General features: G+C 58.9%; 6 protein-coding genes across 6 annotated transcripts; 3 read left to right on the forward strand and 3 right to left on the reverse strand.

Annotated features, from left to right (window-relative positions):
• Window positions 1-1,544: 1,544 nt before the first annotated feature.
• Window positions 1,545-2,312, forward strand: CcaverHIS019_0112300 (uncharacterized protein; the record flags this gene model as incomplete). The annotated part of the gene is made up of 3 exons (XM_060596824.1): window positions 1,545-1,765; window positions 1,799-1,907; window positions 1,956-2,312. The coding sequence occupies 3 exons, from the start codon at window positions 1,545-1,547 to the stop codon at window positions 2,310-2,312; spliced, it is 687 nt and encodes a 228-aa protein (XP_060453778.1).
• A 444-nt stretch (window positions 2,313-2,756) lies between these two features.
• On the reverse strand, window positions 2,757-4,997 carry SSZ1 (uncharacterized protein; the record flags this gene model as incomplete). Its single annotated transcript, XM_060596825.1, has 3 exons — window positions 2,757-4,554; window positions 4,661-4,740; window positions 4,980-4,997. 3 exons carry the CDS (start codon window positions 4,995-4,997, stop codon window positions 2,757-2,759), a joined length of 1,896 nt encoding a protein of 631 aa, XP_060453779.1.
• A 1,840-nt stretch (window positions 4,998-6,837) lies between these two features.
• CcaverHIS019_0112320 (uncharacterized protein) lies at window positions 6,838-9,559 on the forward strand (the record flags this gene model as incomplete). The annotated part of the gene is made up of 5 exons (XM_060596826.1): window positions 6,838-7,320; window positions 7,364-7,435; window positions 7,468-7,507; window positions 7,809-7,954; window positions 8,009-9,559. The coding sequence occupies 5 exons, from the start codon at window positions 6,838-6,840 to the stop codon at window positions 9,557-9,559; spliced, it is 2,292 nt and encodes a 763-aa protein (XP_060453780.1).
• Window positions 9,560-9,713: 154 nt separating this feature from the next.
• Window positions 9,714-11,186, reverse strand: DCN1 (uncharacterized protein; the record flags this gene model as incomplete). Its single annotated transcript, XM_060596827.1, has 7 exons — window positions 9,714-9,769; window positions 9,804-10,055; window positions 10,133-10,278; window positions 10,334-10,508; window positions 10,591-10,739; window positions 11,076-11,143; window positions 11,184-11,186. The coding sequence occupies 7 exons, from the start codon at window positions 11,184-11,186 to the stop codon at window positions 9,714-9,716; spliced, it is 849 nt and encodes a 282-aa protein (XP_060453781.1).
• Window positions 11,187-11,793: 607 nt separating this feature from the next.
• On the forward strand, window positions 11,794-13,059 carry CDC10 (uncharacterized protein; the record flags this gene model as incomplete). The annotated part of the gene is made up of 5 exons (XM_060596828.1): window positions 11,794-11,872; window positions 11,919-11,984; window positions 12,073-12,201; window positions 12,298-12,527; window positions 12,574-13,059. 5 exons carry the CDS (start codon window positions 11,794-11,796, stop codon window positions 13,057-13,059), a joined length of 990 nt encoding a protein of 329 aa, XP_060453782.1.
• A 286-nt stretch (window positions 13,060-13,345) lies between these two features.
• Window positions 13,346-14,251, reverse strand: HEM4 (uncharacterized protein; the record flags this gene model as incomplete). Its single annotated transcript, XM_060596829.1, has 2 exons — window positions 13,346-13,962; window positions 14,005-14,251. The coding sequence occupies 2 exons, from the start codon at window positions 14,249-14,251 to the stop codon at window positions 13,346-13,348; spliced, it is 864 nt and encodes a 287-aa protein (XP_060453783.1).
• Window positions 14,252-14,708: the final 457 nt, after the last annotated feature.

Consider the following 14,708-nt stretch of genomic DNA (forward strand, 5'->3'; position numbering starts at 1 on the left):
GACTGAAACAAGTTCAAGTGGAGTGAATCGAGCGATGCCGAGCGACCTTTACGCCCTGTCCGGTCTCGCCGGTCTAGCCCGTCTCTATTAATTCGGTGCGCAGTACCTGCAGTGCAACCAACCTGCCCAACCTGGCCAACCTCGGTACTAACACATTTGGGACCATTTATGTCTGGACCTTTGGGGTACCTGCCGTCTGCCTCCGTCACTCCATTGTCACAGTCACAGTCACCATCCCAAACATGCTCCTCTTTTTGAAGAATTGGAGCATGGTCACAGTTGGTGTCCACACCGTGTCCAGGGCTCGTGCGAGGGGTAGGCTCGTGCGCCATGAGATCGAGGATCGAGGATTTCAATGTTTGCCCGAGCCTGTCCAGGCTGATGCAAGGCCGGTCTAAAGTTGGTGCAAGGCTGGTGATGGGCTTGTTGCAAAGTACAAGAGGAAGAGCAGGTTGAAGAGTAAGGGCAGGTGGATGGCAAGATGACTGGAAGCGTAAGCCAGGTGGTGGTTGCTGTACAATCCAGCGTTCTGGCCCTCGCTGTTGGCTGTGCAAATGTCCATCAGTCCACACTGCGGGCAGTGGGAAGTAGCGGTGTGGCTGCCCGCATCACATCACAAAGCCACAAAGCCACAAACTGTCCAACTGCCCACCAGCCCACCCACAACAGCAATAACACACGCCAGAGCAACCCCTGACCCCCTTGCACTCTCCAGCATTTGAGATCTATAAACCAACCCTCACCTGACAGCCAAAGCTCAGCTACAGCAGTCAGTGTCCATGTCCATGCGACGTTGGCGCATCTCGCTACGACAATGAACAAATATTGGTCACACCATCCAAACGTCTGTGGGCGCTTGTGGCCGCATGGCCATCGATCCGACAGGCAAGACAATTGGGCAATTGAGGCATTCTATCATGTACCTTTCCTTTTCTAAATCCGCTCTACGTTCGTTGTCCCGCTCATCGTACCGTGCGGAACGAGGGAAAAACGACAAGATGGAACGAATGAGGGAGGGGGCCTGAGCGCCTGAGACAGCCACCGACGCACAGATCTGGAGAGGCACGGGGCTGACCTTTCCCTTTGGGCCAGACAAAATGCATCCGGATGACATCAAAGATCCGGCCGTCGTGCCCGAGAGAATAAAGTGGCAACGTAGTCTATCTAATCTTCTAATCGATATCAAAGATACGATACGGGCGCCGGGGAGGCAAGGTCCTGGTGTGGGACCCTGTCGCCGCTGAGAGCATCTTGTCGCGAGTGCAAAGTTGGGTTGGGTCGTGTTCCATAACTATGCCGCTATTCCGACCAAGGCTGGATCGTTGGCCAGTGCCCGCCTTGGCCACGTGTCGGCCACTGCGGGCACTAATGAGTAGAATGGGTATAGTGGGATAGGGAGGCAGCCACGTGTGTTTACGTCATCAAACAAACCTCGTCACGACTCGTCAACACAATCGCCACTCAAAAGACTTGAACATTCGCAACTCATCCATCCATCCGCCCATTCATCCATCCACCCAGTGCCCGGTCTCATCCACCCCGCCATGGGCCCGCCGAAGCATGCGCCGCTCGTGTTCCCGCGCGACCGGTGGCCCACCAAGTCGTACTTCCCGCCCCGCGGCCTGGCGCGCGCCACGGCCGAGACCCGCGTCCGGTTCGCGGCGCAGCAGGCCAGCCGCAAGCTAGCGCGCGCCCTGGCACATGCGGACGGGCCCGCCGATGCGGCCGACTTTGACATGGGCGTCGTCGACGCCGTGCTGCAGCTGTGGGTGGGCGGCCGCGACCCGACTGACTCCAGGCTCGACCAGGCCCGCACCCGGTGCGTCGACACGCAGACGGCCCTCACGGACAGCGTCGCAGCATGGCACGTGTGGCTGCGCGAGGCGTCTGCCGCGGTCGCAGAGATTGTGCGTAGCTCTGACATCGAACAAGGAGATGTCGGCTGACCGTCGCAGGGCAAGGAGACTATGGAGCAGGCGCCCGGCTGTGCCCAGTTTGTCAACACTGTCCTCGCCCCGGAGGAGATGCAGCGCCGGTCCGACCTCGTTATCTCCTGCATCAACCAAGTGTGGCGGATCGGCGACACGCGCGTGTCGTACAGTCCACCGCCCATGACACCCGCAGTGCGTGCGGTGCTCGCGCGGTACGGGCCGGGGGACATGGAGAAGAGCCTCGTGCGGCCCACTGTCGTCATGGACGTCCACGGCAGTCAGCTGCGGACCGTCTACATCGGGTGGGACGGCCAGCAAGTCGACAGCAACGATCCGCGCGTACACGCCCTGATGGGCGACGCTGCCGGGCCCGAACCGTAGGCCGACATCAAGTCGCCCGCACTGCCGCACCGTGCGCGCGTCCGCCGCCATGTTCCATGTTCTCTGACGGCTGCCCGCTGCATCGCCGTTCCTTGTTGTATCACCTGTTTCATACACACTGTATTGTATTGTGGACCCGCACTCGACGTTACCGTCGGAGATGTGTTCAGTGGATGTATTTCGTTTTGCCATGGTTGAGGGGGTTTTGTTACGACCGTGCCAATCCTAATAGATCACGTCCGTAACACCTGATTACATCATGGGCCCTCTACGATAACCGACGATAACCATACCAAAGCCATAGAGTCTCTACGACTCTCGGTACGATACTCATAGAGTCTCTACGGCTCTCATACGACATTCCACCAAACTCATAACGGGACCCACCGACTCTCACCGAATCTCTACCGACATTCATACTCAAAATAGTATGCGTCTATCAACTTAGATGCCGACCTCGAAGCGGTCGGCCGCCGACTCGTTGCCCTCCTCCCAGGCGGCGACCTGGACCGAGCCGTTCTTCTGGACAATCACCTCGAGGATGAGCTGCTTGCCCTCGGCGACCTCAACCTCGACAGCGCCCAAGCACATCTTCTTGCGGAGGACACCTGTCCTGACCTCCTCGGGCTCGTCGTCGCTGAACTCGTCCTCGTCGTCCTCGTCCTTGGGGGGAGGGTCCATCTTCTCGACCTTGACCTCGTCCTTACCCTCCCAGACCTCGACGGCGACGCGACCAGCGGAAGCGACGGGGATCGCCACTCGCCTCCGGGCGGGGAGCGGGGCGCCGACCTCCATGATCTTGGCGGCCAGCTCGTCGCCCTCCGCACCGGGGAGAGCGATGCCGATGGGGGCGGCGCTAGTAGGGAGAGGGTTGGCGGCGAGAGCGAGAACGTCGGCAATGTTCACGCGCGAGTCCATGTGGGTGAGGTGCTGGGCCTGGATGGCACAGCCGATGGCAATGACCTCGGAGGGGTCGCAGGCCGAAGTGACAGGCACGGTAGGGGGAACAAGGTAGGTGAGGTGCTGCTGGAGACCGGGGAAGAGAGTCGAGGCACCAGCAAGGAGAATCTCGTCGATCTGAGAGAGCTCGAGGCCGGCTTCGGCAAGGACCGACTTGAGCTTGTCGCCGACCTTGGAGTAGACCGACAAGACGAGGCCGTCGAAGCGGATGCGGTTGATCATAGTCGAGAGGTCGTAGCCGTCCTTGAGCGACTCGACGGCGCAGGTGGCAGCACCAGCCGAGGCCGAGAGCGAGCGCTTGGTGTGCTCAATGGCAAGGCGGAGCTTGGCTTCGGCACGCTTGTCCTGCGCCGACGAAGCCTCGGAGCAGGGCAAGTCGAGGGCAATCTTGGTCTTCTTGGTAAACTCCTTGGCAAAGTGCTTGATGAGGTGGTTGTCAAACTCGCGCCCGCCGAGCTTGTCGTCACGGCCCTTGCCGAGGACAGTGTACTCGCCGTCGGTGACGGCAACCACCGAGATCGAAAGCGAGGTCTCGCCCATGTCGAGCACGACAACCTTCTTGTCGCGCGCCTCCTCCTCTCCAGCGTTGCCCTCCTCGGGCTCGCCAAGGAGGCCATTCTCCTTGCGCTCCTCGGGCATGCCAGCGTGGTAGCCGACAAGCACGGCCGCAGCCTCGTCGAGGACCTCGATGACGTTGATGCCAGCCTCCTTTGCAGCCTCCTCGAGGGCCTTGGTCTGGTCGGGAGTGAACCAAGTAGGAGCCGAGACGACGCAGTGGGTGGGCTTGGAGCCGAGGAAGTCAGTGGCTGAGGCAAACAGCGAGTCGAGGAAGAGGGTGGTGATCTCCGGAACGGTGATGGTCTTCTTGGCGGGCGTGGGCTCCTGGGGCACGGGGGTAGCGGTGCCCGAGGGAGCAGCCGAGGCGAAGCGCGAAGCCGGGGTCGAGGCAGGGGGAGGGGGAGGAATCATAATGTCGACAGTGTAAGCGGGAGTCTTGGACTCGGGGATGAGAGGCGCGGCGAGGATGGCAGTGTGGTCGACCTCGTCGTAGGTGTGGCCGAGGAGGTTGCGGAAGCCCATGATCGTGTTGTGGCCGTTCTTGACGAGGTGCTGCTTGGCACCATTGCCAATGTACACCTGGTCCTCGACGTACGAGACGGCACAAGCGATCTGGCGCTCGCCGTCCTCGTTGGCGATGCACTCTGCTTGTCCATCCTTGTCAATGACCGCGATGGACGCGTACGACTGGCCAAAGTTGATGCCAAGAATGACGGGCTCGGACCTGCCGTCAGCATCTTGTTTGTGGGTGTGGGCGCGCGCGCAAGGTCGCATCACAATTTCGAAGGTGCGCGCCTCTGGTTGTCCAACCCGAGTAGCGATCCACACACATTTTTGGGTTCAAGATGAAAGGGAAAGAGGTCGGAAGACGAAGAAGATGGAGTGTCCAAGGAGTGGGATGATGTTGCTCCTGTTTGTTGGTTTGCTGTGCTTGGCTACTGTATGTGGGCCAAGATACACGAGCTTTTAGTTGGCTACTGTATGGTACTGTGGTCTGTCCAAAAAGTTGAACTGGAAACCAACCTTGGACCTTCGTCATTACCGTGTCAAAACTGCCACACTCATTCTGTCAATCGGCATTAACTACAACAGCACGTGATTTACACGTGACAATATCTTTGATATTTCAGAGTTGTTGGTTTTCTGTACCTGAATGGAATGTTTCATAGTAAAAGGTGTTATAAAGGTAACATTCAGGGGAACAGGGGTAATCAAGGGAATGATAAGGGGCTAGTTTGGAACAAGAAGCGCCACCATCAACCCTCATTAACCTTTTCCCTTTAATCTCCTTAACGTCTTGTTCTCTCTCTCTCTTTCTCTCTCGCGTTCCACTTTCTTGATACTCTAATCCAAAACGTCAATCAACGCACTGTTAATCTTCATCCTCTCGGCATCTCTGTTGCATCCTCCTTGGACAAACGCGCTGGGCGACGCCGTCGTCTGCGGATCTCCCCTTGGGGGTTGAACTAAACACGCTCTAGAAAGTGTGACAGCTAACGAGACGGGTTGAACGCCATTCCATTTTGCCCGGGTATCCCTTTGATTCGTGAACCCGATGGACAATGTTGGCGTCTTCCTTCTCCCTGGAGAACTGACTCTCTCGCTCTCCCTCTCTTTCTTTCTTTCTCTCTCTCTCTCTCTCCCAAACCACCCATGGCACACATAGTGTACCACTTGTTTCGCGAGGATCACATCCGACAGCCAACAACCAGGTTTGCCCTCTGGTAGCCTCCGTCTGGTAAGCAACTGGTACTGTATGGCATTCCCTGTTGTGACCCCCAGCGTACCAGGTTGGGATGAAAACTGGGTCTGTGCTGGTTGACAGGTAAGGCATGGCAAGGGTGCAAAGGCAATGCAAAGGAGAGAAGGAGACGATGAACGCCACGAGTAGAGGACAGAGAGCCGCAACTACCACCCAAAATGACAATCACCCTCCCTTCCCCCAACCCCCGCGGCCCCCGACTTGGTCACTTGGCCCCACTCTCTCTCTCTCTCTCTCTCCCTCTCTGGCTCACCCGTGCACCTATACACCTGTATACCTGTATACCTGTATGTATCCCTCAACTGGATCCCTCTCCCACTCCCTCACTGTCTTGTTGTCTCTCTCTCCATTGCATTCCTTTGTCCCATTTACCAGTACCAACATCTTGCGCTCACTCACTCACGTCCTCTCCACGTCCTCCTCCTCCTCCTCCCCTCGCGGCTCCCCACCCCTTATCCACATCATCATCTCGTCCATCGTTGCCTGTGCCCGACTCATTCCAGCCGTGCGCTCAACGACCATCCCAGACTCTCCAGCGATAATCGGACGGCCGTACAACACACATCACCACCCTCCTTTGCCCTGCACTTACTGGTCACCTGCTCCAACTACGTCCGCGCCCAGCGACCCCTCTCTAACTCCATCCTTTCCTTCGTCTCCACCAACACTCTTCCTTTGCTCCTCCCTTCTCCGACATCTGCCTACTTGTCCCTTCCTCCTCCTCACCCTCAGGCAGATATAAATGTCCGCTTCTCATTCCCCAGCATGGAGGAATACAAAGACCTTCCCGACAACTACGCTCGAGCGCACAGGCAATGAAACGTATGTAGGCAGGGTAGTATGGCCTGAAGCTGGCCAGGCTGTTCGAGCGCTCGCGCTAATCTTTCCAGACCATTGCGAGAACGACGAGGGTTGGACTCTCTTCCCTCCCCGCGTCCACCATTCTCGCACAGCCATTCCACCAACACGACACCGCGTAGCCCGCAGCACGACCTACACACCACCGCAAGCTCGGCTTCATTACGGCCGCCTCAGTCCCCCGCGCCTAGCCTAACTCCAAGCATGGCTAGCCTTACTCCTAGCCAAGCGCCGAGCTTTGCACCCAGCTTTGCACCCAGCTTTGCGCCCAGCTTCGCGCCCAGCACTGACTCACGGCGAGGGCTGTTCCGACGGACCCATCGCGCGTCAACATCCATCTCGCCTCCCACGTCGATATCCATCTCTCAGACGCAGTGGCAACCTACCATGCCATCGGCAATACTGAGCGGACGGGAGCCCACGCGCCCCACAGCCTCTCGTTCAGTCTCGGACAGTGTCATGCCTACATTTCAGCCCAAGCCTAAACTACAGCGGAAGAAGTCGAACGCGTCACTCCTGTACCAAGGCCTTGGGCGTGGTTTGTCTCGTGTTGGCAGTGTAATGCGCCGTGGTGGCAACAGCAACAACAATAGTGCGCCCGCCGCAGATCCACAACCCTCCTCGAGCAGCACGGCCACGAGCAGCGTCGCATCGTCCCATACCACGGGGACAAAAGGTCGCCGAGCACCAAAACGCAGCGGCAGCACGACTCTGCAAGACCTGTGCGAGGAGGCTGAGAGTGCTGCCGAGAGAGACATGGGTGCCAGGGCACGAGCGGTTCCGATCAAGAGGTCGACTCCTTTGTCGACATACCTGCCACCACCACCACCGGAGAAGACGAACGGTGTCAGCCGCCCGTTCAACGTACAAGTGAGTGCTACATTCCTTCCTCGACTTGAGCTTACCTTCTTAGCACGCGTTGCACGTCACACCCGACCTTGACGGTCTACCTTCTGAATGGCTTGAATCGCTCAAAGCACAGGGCGTAACAGATCACGATCTGCTTCTGATCACAAGCGCTCAGCGTCGCCAACGTACAGTGCCTCGTCATCCGATTGTGCGTACAATCACTCCGATTGGCACTAGCCGTCCACCTTCTCCAGACAGCTCTCGGCCTACGAGTGCGGCGCCATCACCGTCACCTGCCAAGACGGAATCTACCCTTTCAGCAACACCCTCAAAGGACGCAACGCCACCAACCAAGGGATTACCTCGAGCGCGGGCCACGACTATTACCCGTCTGGGTCCACCAGTTTCGGCGAATCCCGCAACCAGTTCACCGTCTCAACTAACTGTTCCCGACCAACAGACGCGCGGGAGAGGTCGCGGAAGATCGCCGACTATCACGTCACCGCCAGCCTCAAGCCGCCGCAGTCTCAGTGCCCCGCAGGAGCGTGTAGTGACGGTTAAGCGTTCGGACAGCCTCTTAGGCAAGCTTCTTGACGAAATTGACTCCAAGAGCTCGAGGCCGCCGCACGCCACGGACAGTGAGGATGAAGAAGAGGTCAGTGAAGCCCCGGAGACGTCGTTGCATCCACGGTTCCGTGTTAACAAGCAGTTGGAGCGGCGTCTTTCGGAAGACTTGCGTGGTTTCCACGACATCAGGATTCCAGGTGAGGATGGGTGGGCGGCAAGCATGCTCGCCGCTTGGGACAAGGACAACACGCTTGTGCACGAGGTCAGGGGCTTGGGACCGTCTATCCTTGCTCGTCGCTTGACACAAGATGGACCCCATCGGCCACAGTCCGTTGGGCAGCCATTATCAATCCCTTCATCTTCCTCAACCGGCCGGTCACCGACTCCTGACGCCTCGGCCTACGTCGGCGGACTGAGTAAGCCGCGCTCCACGTCATCGCTGGCGATTCCATCTGTGGATGTGGACGACGTGGATGACTCGAGCAGCAGCTACTATGTCCGCCGGCGGTCGAAGAGTTTTGACCAGCACATTGTCGACCGGAGCACGCTGTACTCGCCTCCTCCGCCGCCTCCTCATCCCCAGCGCAACGCTCCCAACGCTGGCGACACGCCACCAACGTCGTTCCGCTCACCTCACGCCGGTAGACTCCGCGCGTCCTGCGACTCGTTCGGTGTGGCGCATACGATCAGTACGCGAAGCAGTTTCATTGCTGCGTCGAACGTTAGCCAGCGCAGCCAGGAGAGTCGGTACCGACGCCACAGCGATGAGTCGTTGGAAGGACGCGTGCAAACTGACGATTCTCACACCACTCCGGAGCCGTCGCCATCGCGCTCGTCAAGCGAGCTCAACCTCGGCACACCACCCACATCCGACATGTCGGCTGGTGGCAACGCATCAGCCGCGCACTCAGACACGAAAGACCGCTCTCTTATCCATGAGCGCCTCAGCGTCGCGTCGGCGATCGAGGCGGCCCGCTATCGAACAGTGAGCATGCCGATCGGGTCTGTCGACCCGCCGTCCACTGTGCCCGTCGACCACGAGACACGCCACCTCTCGCTCCCAGGTGACCACCACGGCCTGATCAGGGAACCGTCACCGGCACCCTCCAGTGTCGAGTCGCTCAACTCAACAATGGCCCACCCCTGCTCGCCAACCGAGGAGGATTTCTACGACCAGTATCTCGGCGTTGGGTGGTGTTCGGCCTGCAGCGTCTCCCAGACCCAGGGCATTGGCAACATGCCAGCCGCGAGCGCGTCTGCCCTCGGCCTGAGCCTCAACACCCAGCTCGAGCACACGTGTACTCTGGGTTTAGGGCGGCATGCCAGTGTTCGCTCACAAGCGTCGTCGTACGGTGCGGACCGGGCTTCTGTCCTCAGCGCCGGAGGGACGAGCCAGCTGAGTCGCATGAGTTCGATAGCGAGCAGCACGCACTCGTACAACCTCCACGAGGTGACAGTGCACCGCGCGTACACGCGCGTGCTGCGGCGCGTTCCTGAACGCAGCGAAACTCAGCACTCTTCCGAAGCGCCCAGCGAGGTTGGCGGCGGGGAGAGTGAGGCGGACATGAGCGCGAGTGCCAACAGCGCCGACAACTGGTACAGCGCACGGCAGAGCATGCAGAGTGGCTCGAGTGCGATATCCGCGCTCGAGGAGGCGGTCTGGCGCGTCGCCGCGCGTGAGGGGTGTGTCTGAGTCACCCGATTGCCAGAGTACTCCGCGCGACAAATAGCGGTAGTATAGTAATTGCTCGCTCGAGTTGTCAAAGGACCTTGTCAGGATTTTTCGGTCTGTCCATAATGGGTATTATAAGGTATACAATGCATGCTCCTCTGGTAAACGGAAGGTTCTAACGGCGCTCGCGCGCGTACTCGACAAACTCGTCGATGGTCGATGGCCATGCGGCTGGTGTCAGCTAATGTCTGCCATCTAAGCTCACCCGACTCGTCGTACTCCTTGAACTCGGCGTCGATGGTGCGCACAAAGTCGATGAACAGACTCCAGGTGTCCTTGCTCACGGCCTTGTTGCGGCTCTTCTGGAAGTCGAGCCAGAGTTGGAAGCCGCTGTCACCGAGCAAGTTGGGGTTCTTGGTCGCTGACCCGCTAGGCGACTCGCCGGTGCCGACGTGACTGAGTGCGGATGGCTTGGCGGCCATCGCGGGGGGAATGAACAGCTCCCACATGCTGAGGGCTGGTGTCAGCTGCCGTTGAATCAGGGGTAGATCTTGACACAACGAGCTGTGCCAAACATGGAATGGGACGACTCACCAGTGTCGAGGGCTAGGACGCGCGCACCCTCCGCCTTGCTTAAGTCGAAGGTGTGCATGTAAACCTTCTTGAAGTATGCCGCGTCCGTGTTGAGCTTTTTTCGCAGATGCGGTAGTGCAGCCTTCATCTTGGCCACCGAGTCAATGCTGCTGTCAGCGGCCAAACCATATATCATGTAGCTGCGCCATGGAATTGACTCACCTTGGGTCGATCTCGGCCCACCCCGACACGAAGGGCTCCTTGGCAAACTCGCCGATCGACTTGGACCCAAGGTCGGATGCGAGGCAGAACAGCACAATGTCGCTCTCGGGGTCGAGCTCGAGCTCCTGGCACATGTTCATGAACCCGTCGATCGTGATGAGGTTACGGCTGGGGTCTGGGGTCAGCGACCTTCTGTTGAAGTGAGCCGGCCACTGTACCCGCGAGCCTGTCACACCAACGCTACCGAGTCCACCTACCCTTAAAATGCTCCCAGATGTCGCCGACCTTCTTGGTGTTGCCGGCATTCGAGGTGCTTGGCGCACCGCCGCCCGCGTTGAAGTGCTCGTCAATTGCGAGGTTCAGGATCCACCTGTACTTCTTGAGGGCCCGCTCGGCGTCCCTCGCACTGGTATCAGCTCGAGCTCCAGCAAAGCTGCAACGTCGCCTCGTCAATTGCGCACACGATATCGGCCAGCGCCGACGTCTCGCTGTCAGAGTGTGCCGACACCGGATGCGACATCGAAGCGCATGGTACTGGAACCGTGGGCAGGCGAGAGGTGATATCGCCAGCTGTTAGATTCAGGTTACCAGAATCGCAGCTGCAACCAAATTGATTGAATGTAGCAGCTATGCTAGACTGAGAGCGATCCGCAGCACCCCATCACCTCACCCCGACCTTGCTCCATCCACTGCCACATCACGGACCCCTTGCCACCACAAACCTAACGACAGTGATACTCACTTTGCGCCCGTGATCTCGCGGAATTCAGCGACGAGAGCCTTCTCCTGACTCTTGGTGAGAGCGCGAGCCTAGCTTCAGCGGACTGGAGGGAAGGTGTCTAAGACACACCATGTTAGCAGTTGGTGGGGTCGTCGCAGTCGGGGTGGAGGCTTGGGTGGGACGAGGGGTAGAGTTGAAGGCCAAGTTACGGCGCCAGATGACCACTGGGATGATTAGAGCGAGTGCCGTGAGGACAAGTATGGAGAGCAAGGTGAGGAAGGTGGTGGCCATCCAGGCGGGGAGGATGGATGTTGAGGTTGAGATTGCTGTCCGGCCTCCACCTTGACGCCACCAGCACCACCAGACGCGCTCTTAGTCTTACATCAACCTTTGCATTATCTTGAACCCATTAATGACAAGGATTAATCCCACTCGTCCAAGCCGTCTGTCGAGCTGTCGCGTGGTTGCTCTGTACCGTATTGGCTTTTACCCTGAACCCCTTGGTTTGAGGCACACACCCACACGTCCCACACTACTTGTTCTGGCGAGGCGCGTCCCCGTTCACCCAAGTCCCTGACAAGTTCCCTCCCCCTCCCCCTCCTCCCCCCCCCGTTCCCCTCCACGCAACGCAACGTTAGGCTAGACACTCCTTGCCTTGCGCTCCCCTCGTCCTCGTCGCGCTCATCATCTCCATCCCCATCTCCATCTCCACCTCCCACTCCCACTCCACTATCACACCATGGCCGCCGCCGCTGCTCCCGCTCCCGTCCACGGCCCCGCCGACGACATTGTCGCCGCCTCCTATGTCGGTTTTGACTGTGCGTATCTGTCTGCGATGCCAGCCAAAGCTTTACTCACACCCAGCCATCACGCGCCAGATCGAGCACAAGCTCCTGAAGCGTGGCTTCCAGTTCAACGTCATGGTCGTTGGTGCGTACCAAAAAGAGGAGGAGGAACTAGAGCAAGAACAGGAAAGGGGGAAGAATGGAGAATAGAGGATGGAGGAAGCTGACCACAGGCCAAACGGGTCTCGGCAAGTCGACCCTCGTGAACACGCTCTTCGCGTCGCACCTCGTTGACTCAAAGGGCCGTACCGAGCCTGACATCGGTGCGCGCTCCACCACCGAGATCCACGTCAAGAGCCAGGGTGAGTAGAGCAAGAGTTGCAAGTCCGACACGCCTTGGGCTTGGGCTTGGGCTTGGCCGGCGGTCCAAGCGTTTGCGACGGCACGGCTCACCACAGCCATCGTTGAGAACGGTGTTCGCCTCAAGCTCAACATTATCGACACGCCCGGTTACGGCGACCTCGTCAACAATGACAACTGCTGGGAGCCAATCATCAAGTACATCAAGGACCAGCACTCGGCTTACCTCCGGAAGGAGCTTACGGCGATGCGCGAGCGCTTCATCCCCGACACGCGTATTCACTGCTGCGTCTTCTTCATCTCGCCCACGGGCCACACTCTCAAGCCCGTGAGTCCTGCTCACCATTTTCCTGCGTCAACAAAGCTGATGGCAGATCGACATCACTGTCCTGCAGAAGCTGTCTGAGATTGTCAACGTCGTCCCGGTCATTGCCAAGTCGGACTCGCTCACGCTCGAGGAGCGTGCTATCTTCAAGCAGCGCATCATGGCTGAGCTCCAGTACCACCAGATCCGCCTGTACCCGTTCGACGGAGACGAGCTGGACCCCGAGGAGCTCGAGCTCAACGAGCGCGTGCGCGACATGCTCCCCTTTGCTGTTGTTGGCAGCGAGCGCAACGTTGTCGTTGACGGCAAGCCGGTCCGCGGGCGCATGCACCGCTGGGGTGTCGTCAACGTCGAGGACGAGAACCACTGCGAGTTTGTCTACCTCCGCAACTTCCTCACCCGCACCCACCTCCAGGACCTCATTGAGACGACCAGCCAGATCCACTACGAGACGTTCCGCTCCAAGCAGCTGCTCGCGCTCAAGGAGTCGTCGGCGCGCCAGGCCCAGCAGACCCCGACCCCGGGTGTCGCCTAGGGTGCTTTGTGAGAGGAGCGCAGAGAGCGCGGTTTAATCGTTCGGGCCGCGGAAAACGTATTCTAGTAACTATTCGAGACACCCGGCGCGGGATACCAGTTTGTGTGATGCACTTATGACCTGATGCAAACTAGCCGTCGTGAAGCGGCGGCGAGTTGTCCTTGAGGGGTGAATACGGCGCGTCGGTCGACATACAGCTTGTAGATCAGTAACCGGCGGGGTTAGGGGATCCATCTGCAAGCGTTCCCAGCCCAGGTCGTGGAGAATAACATCTATGCTCTATCTTCTACTTGCCGTGCCCCCGATCCGCCTCAACAATAGCGGCCACCAGCCCCGGCGCATCCGGCGTCTTGGCGACCGCATCGACGCGCCAACCCCCGGCGCGCAATGCAGACTCGGTCGTCTCCCCGATGGCGAGGAGGCGGATCCTCCCCTCTTTCTTGAGGGCATATCCGGCTGCCTCGAAATGTGGAAGGACGAATGAAGCAGAGGAGGGGGAGAAGAGGGCGATCCAAGTATCTTGTTCGTCCAGCCCCCTCAAGTTGCGGATGGCCCTTCCCAAATCGAGATCCTCTCTCGTCTCGTACACTTTCACCCGCTCCACCACTCGACCCGCACCACGGAGAGCTTCGGTGAGGAGGGGGAGGGTCTTGTCGCCTGTTAGGATGAGGTATGGTTTGTATCTCTCTCTTTCTTCCCCTCCATCTCGATCGGGCCCTCCCTTCTCCTCCGACCTATTGCGTGAGAGTGTGCGCGGAGGAGAGGCGAGAATGAGCGGCGCCAGTGCTGCCGCGCTCACTGCTGTTGGGGCTGGCCGTGGGAGGAGGTGTGTCGGCACGTTGGAGCGCGTGAAGACGCTCTGGACTGCCGGACCGGGGGACCAGACGGGGACAGAAGACCAGTCTGGTGTGAGCGGGTGGGGTCAATATGGGATGGGACACTCACCTCCTTCAGTACCCAATCCTCCCGTGCGATAATCCTTCGCAGCCAGGACCCACGCCTCAGCCGCGCGTCGCGAGGTGATAATCGCCGCCTCCCATTCCGCCCCACCGGCGCGGATGATCCCCTCAAGCTCAGTGGGGAGGAGTGTATCGCTCAATGCGGGGATCGAAATGGCAGAGTATCCCGCAGCTGCGAGGGCCGGGACGTAGGTGTCCCCCTCTGCAGGGGTTCGGAAGAGGATTACGCGCATGTGCAAGGTGGGGTGGGTGGTGGTGAGATTGAGATTGAGGACCTCCACCTTGCCTCCACTTTTGTAGTGGCATACCGTATACCACTGTACATCTCAACTACTCGCTGACGCTGGGTCGTTCCTCACGAACGACGACTCGTTACAGTCACGTGATATTATAGGTGTTCGCTATTACATCATACTTGCCACCCATGTATCACCTTGTCACCAAGTCAATGCGGCAACATTGAAACTACATCTATCTCCCGCCGGTCTCGAGCAACCCGACTATCGGTGAATACTATCTATCCACGACAGTCGTTCCCGGAGCACAAGAGCCCTCGAGGCATACAGCATGGGATTGAAGCTAATGATGGCAAGGCGTATGAACAGTCATGTTACATGTGTGCGAAAGACTACTGTATGCACCCAATTAAGCACTCTGGACAGCTTTATGAGAACGAGCGGGCTCTTACAT

The sequence above is a fragment of the Cutaneotrichosporon cavernicola genome (genome assembly GCF_030864355.1).
Source record: "Cutaneotrichosporon cavernicola HIS019 DNA, chromosome: 1".
Taxonomy (NCBI): Eukaryota; Fungi; Basidiomycota; class Tremellomycetes; order Trichosporonales; family Trichosporonaceae; genus Cutaneotrichosporon; species Cutaneotrichosporon cavernicola.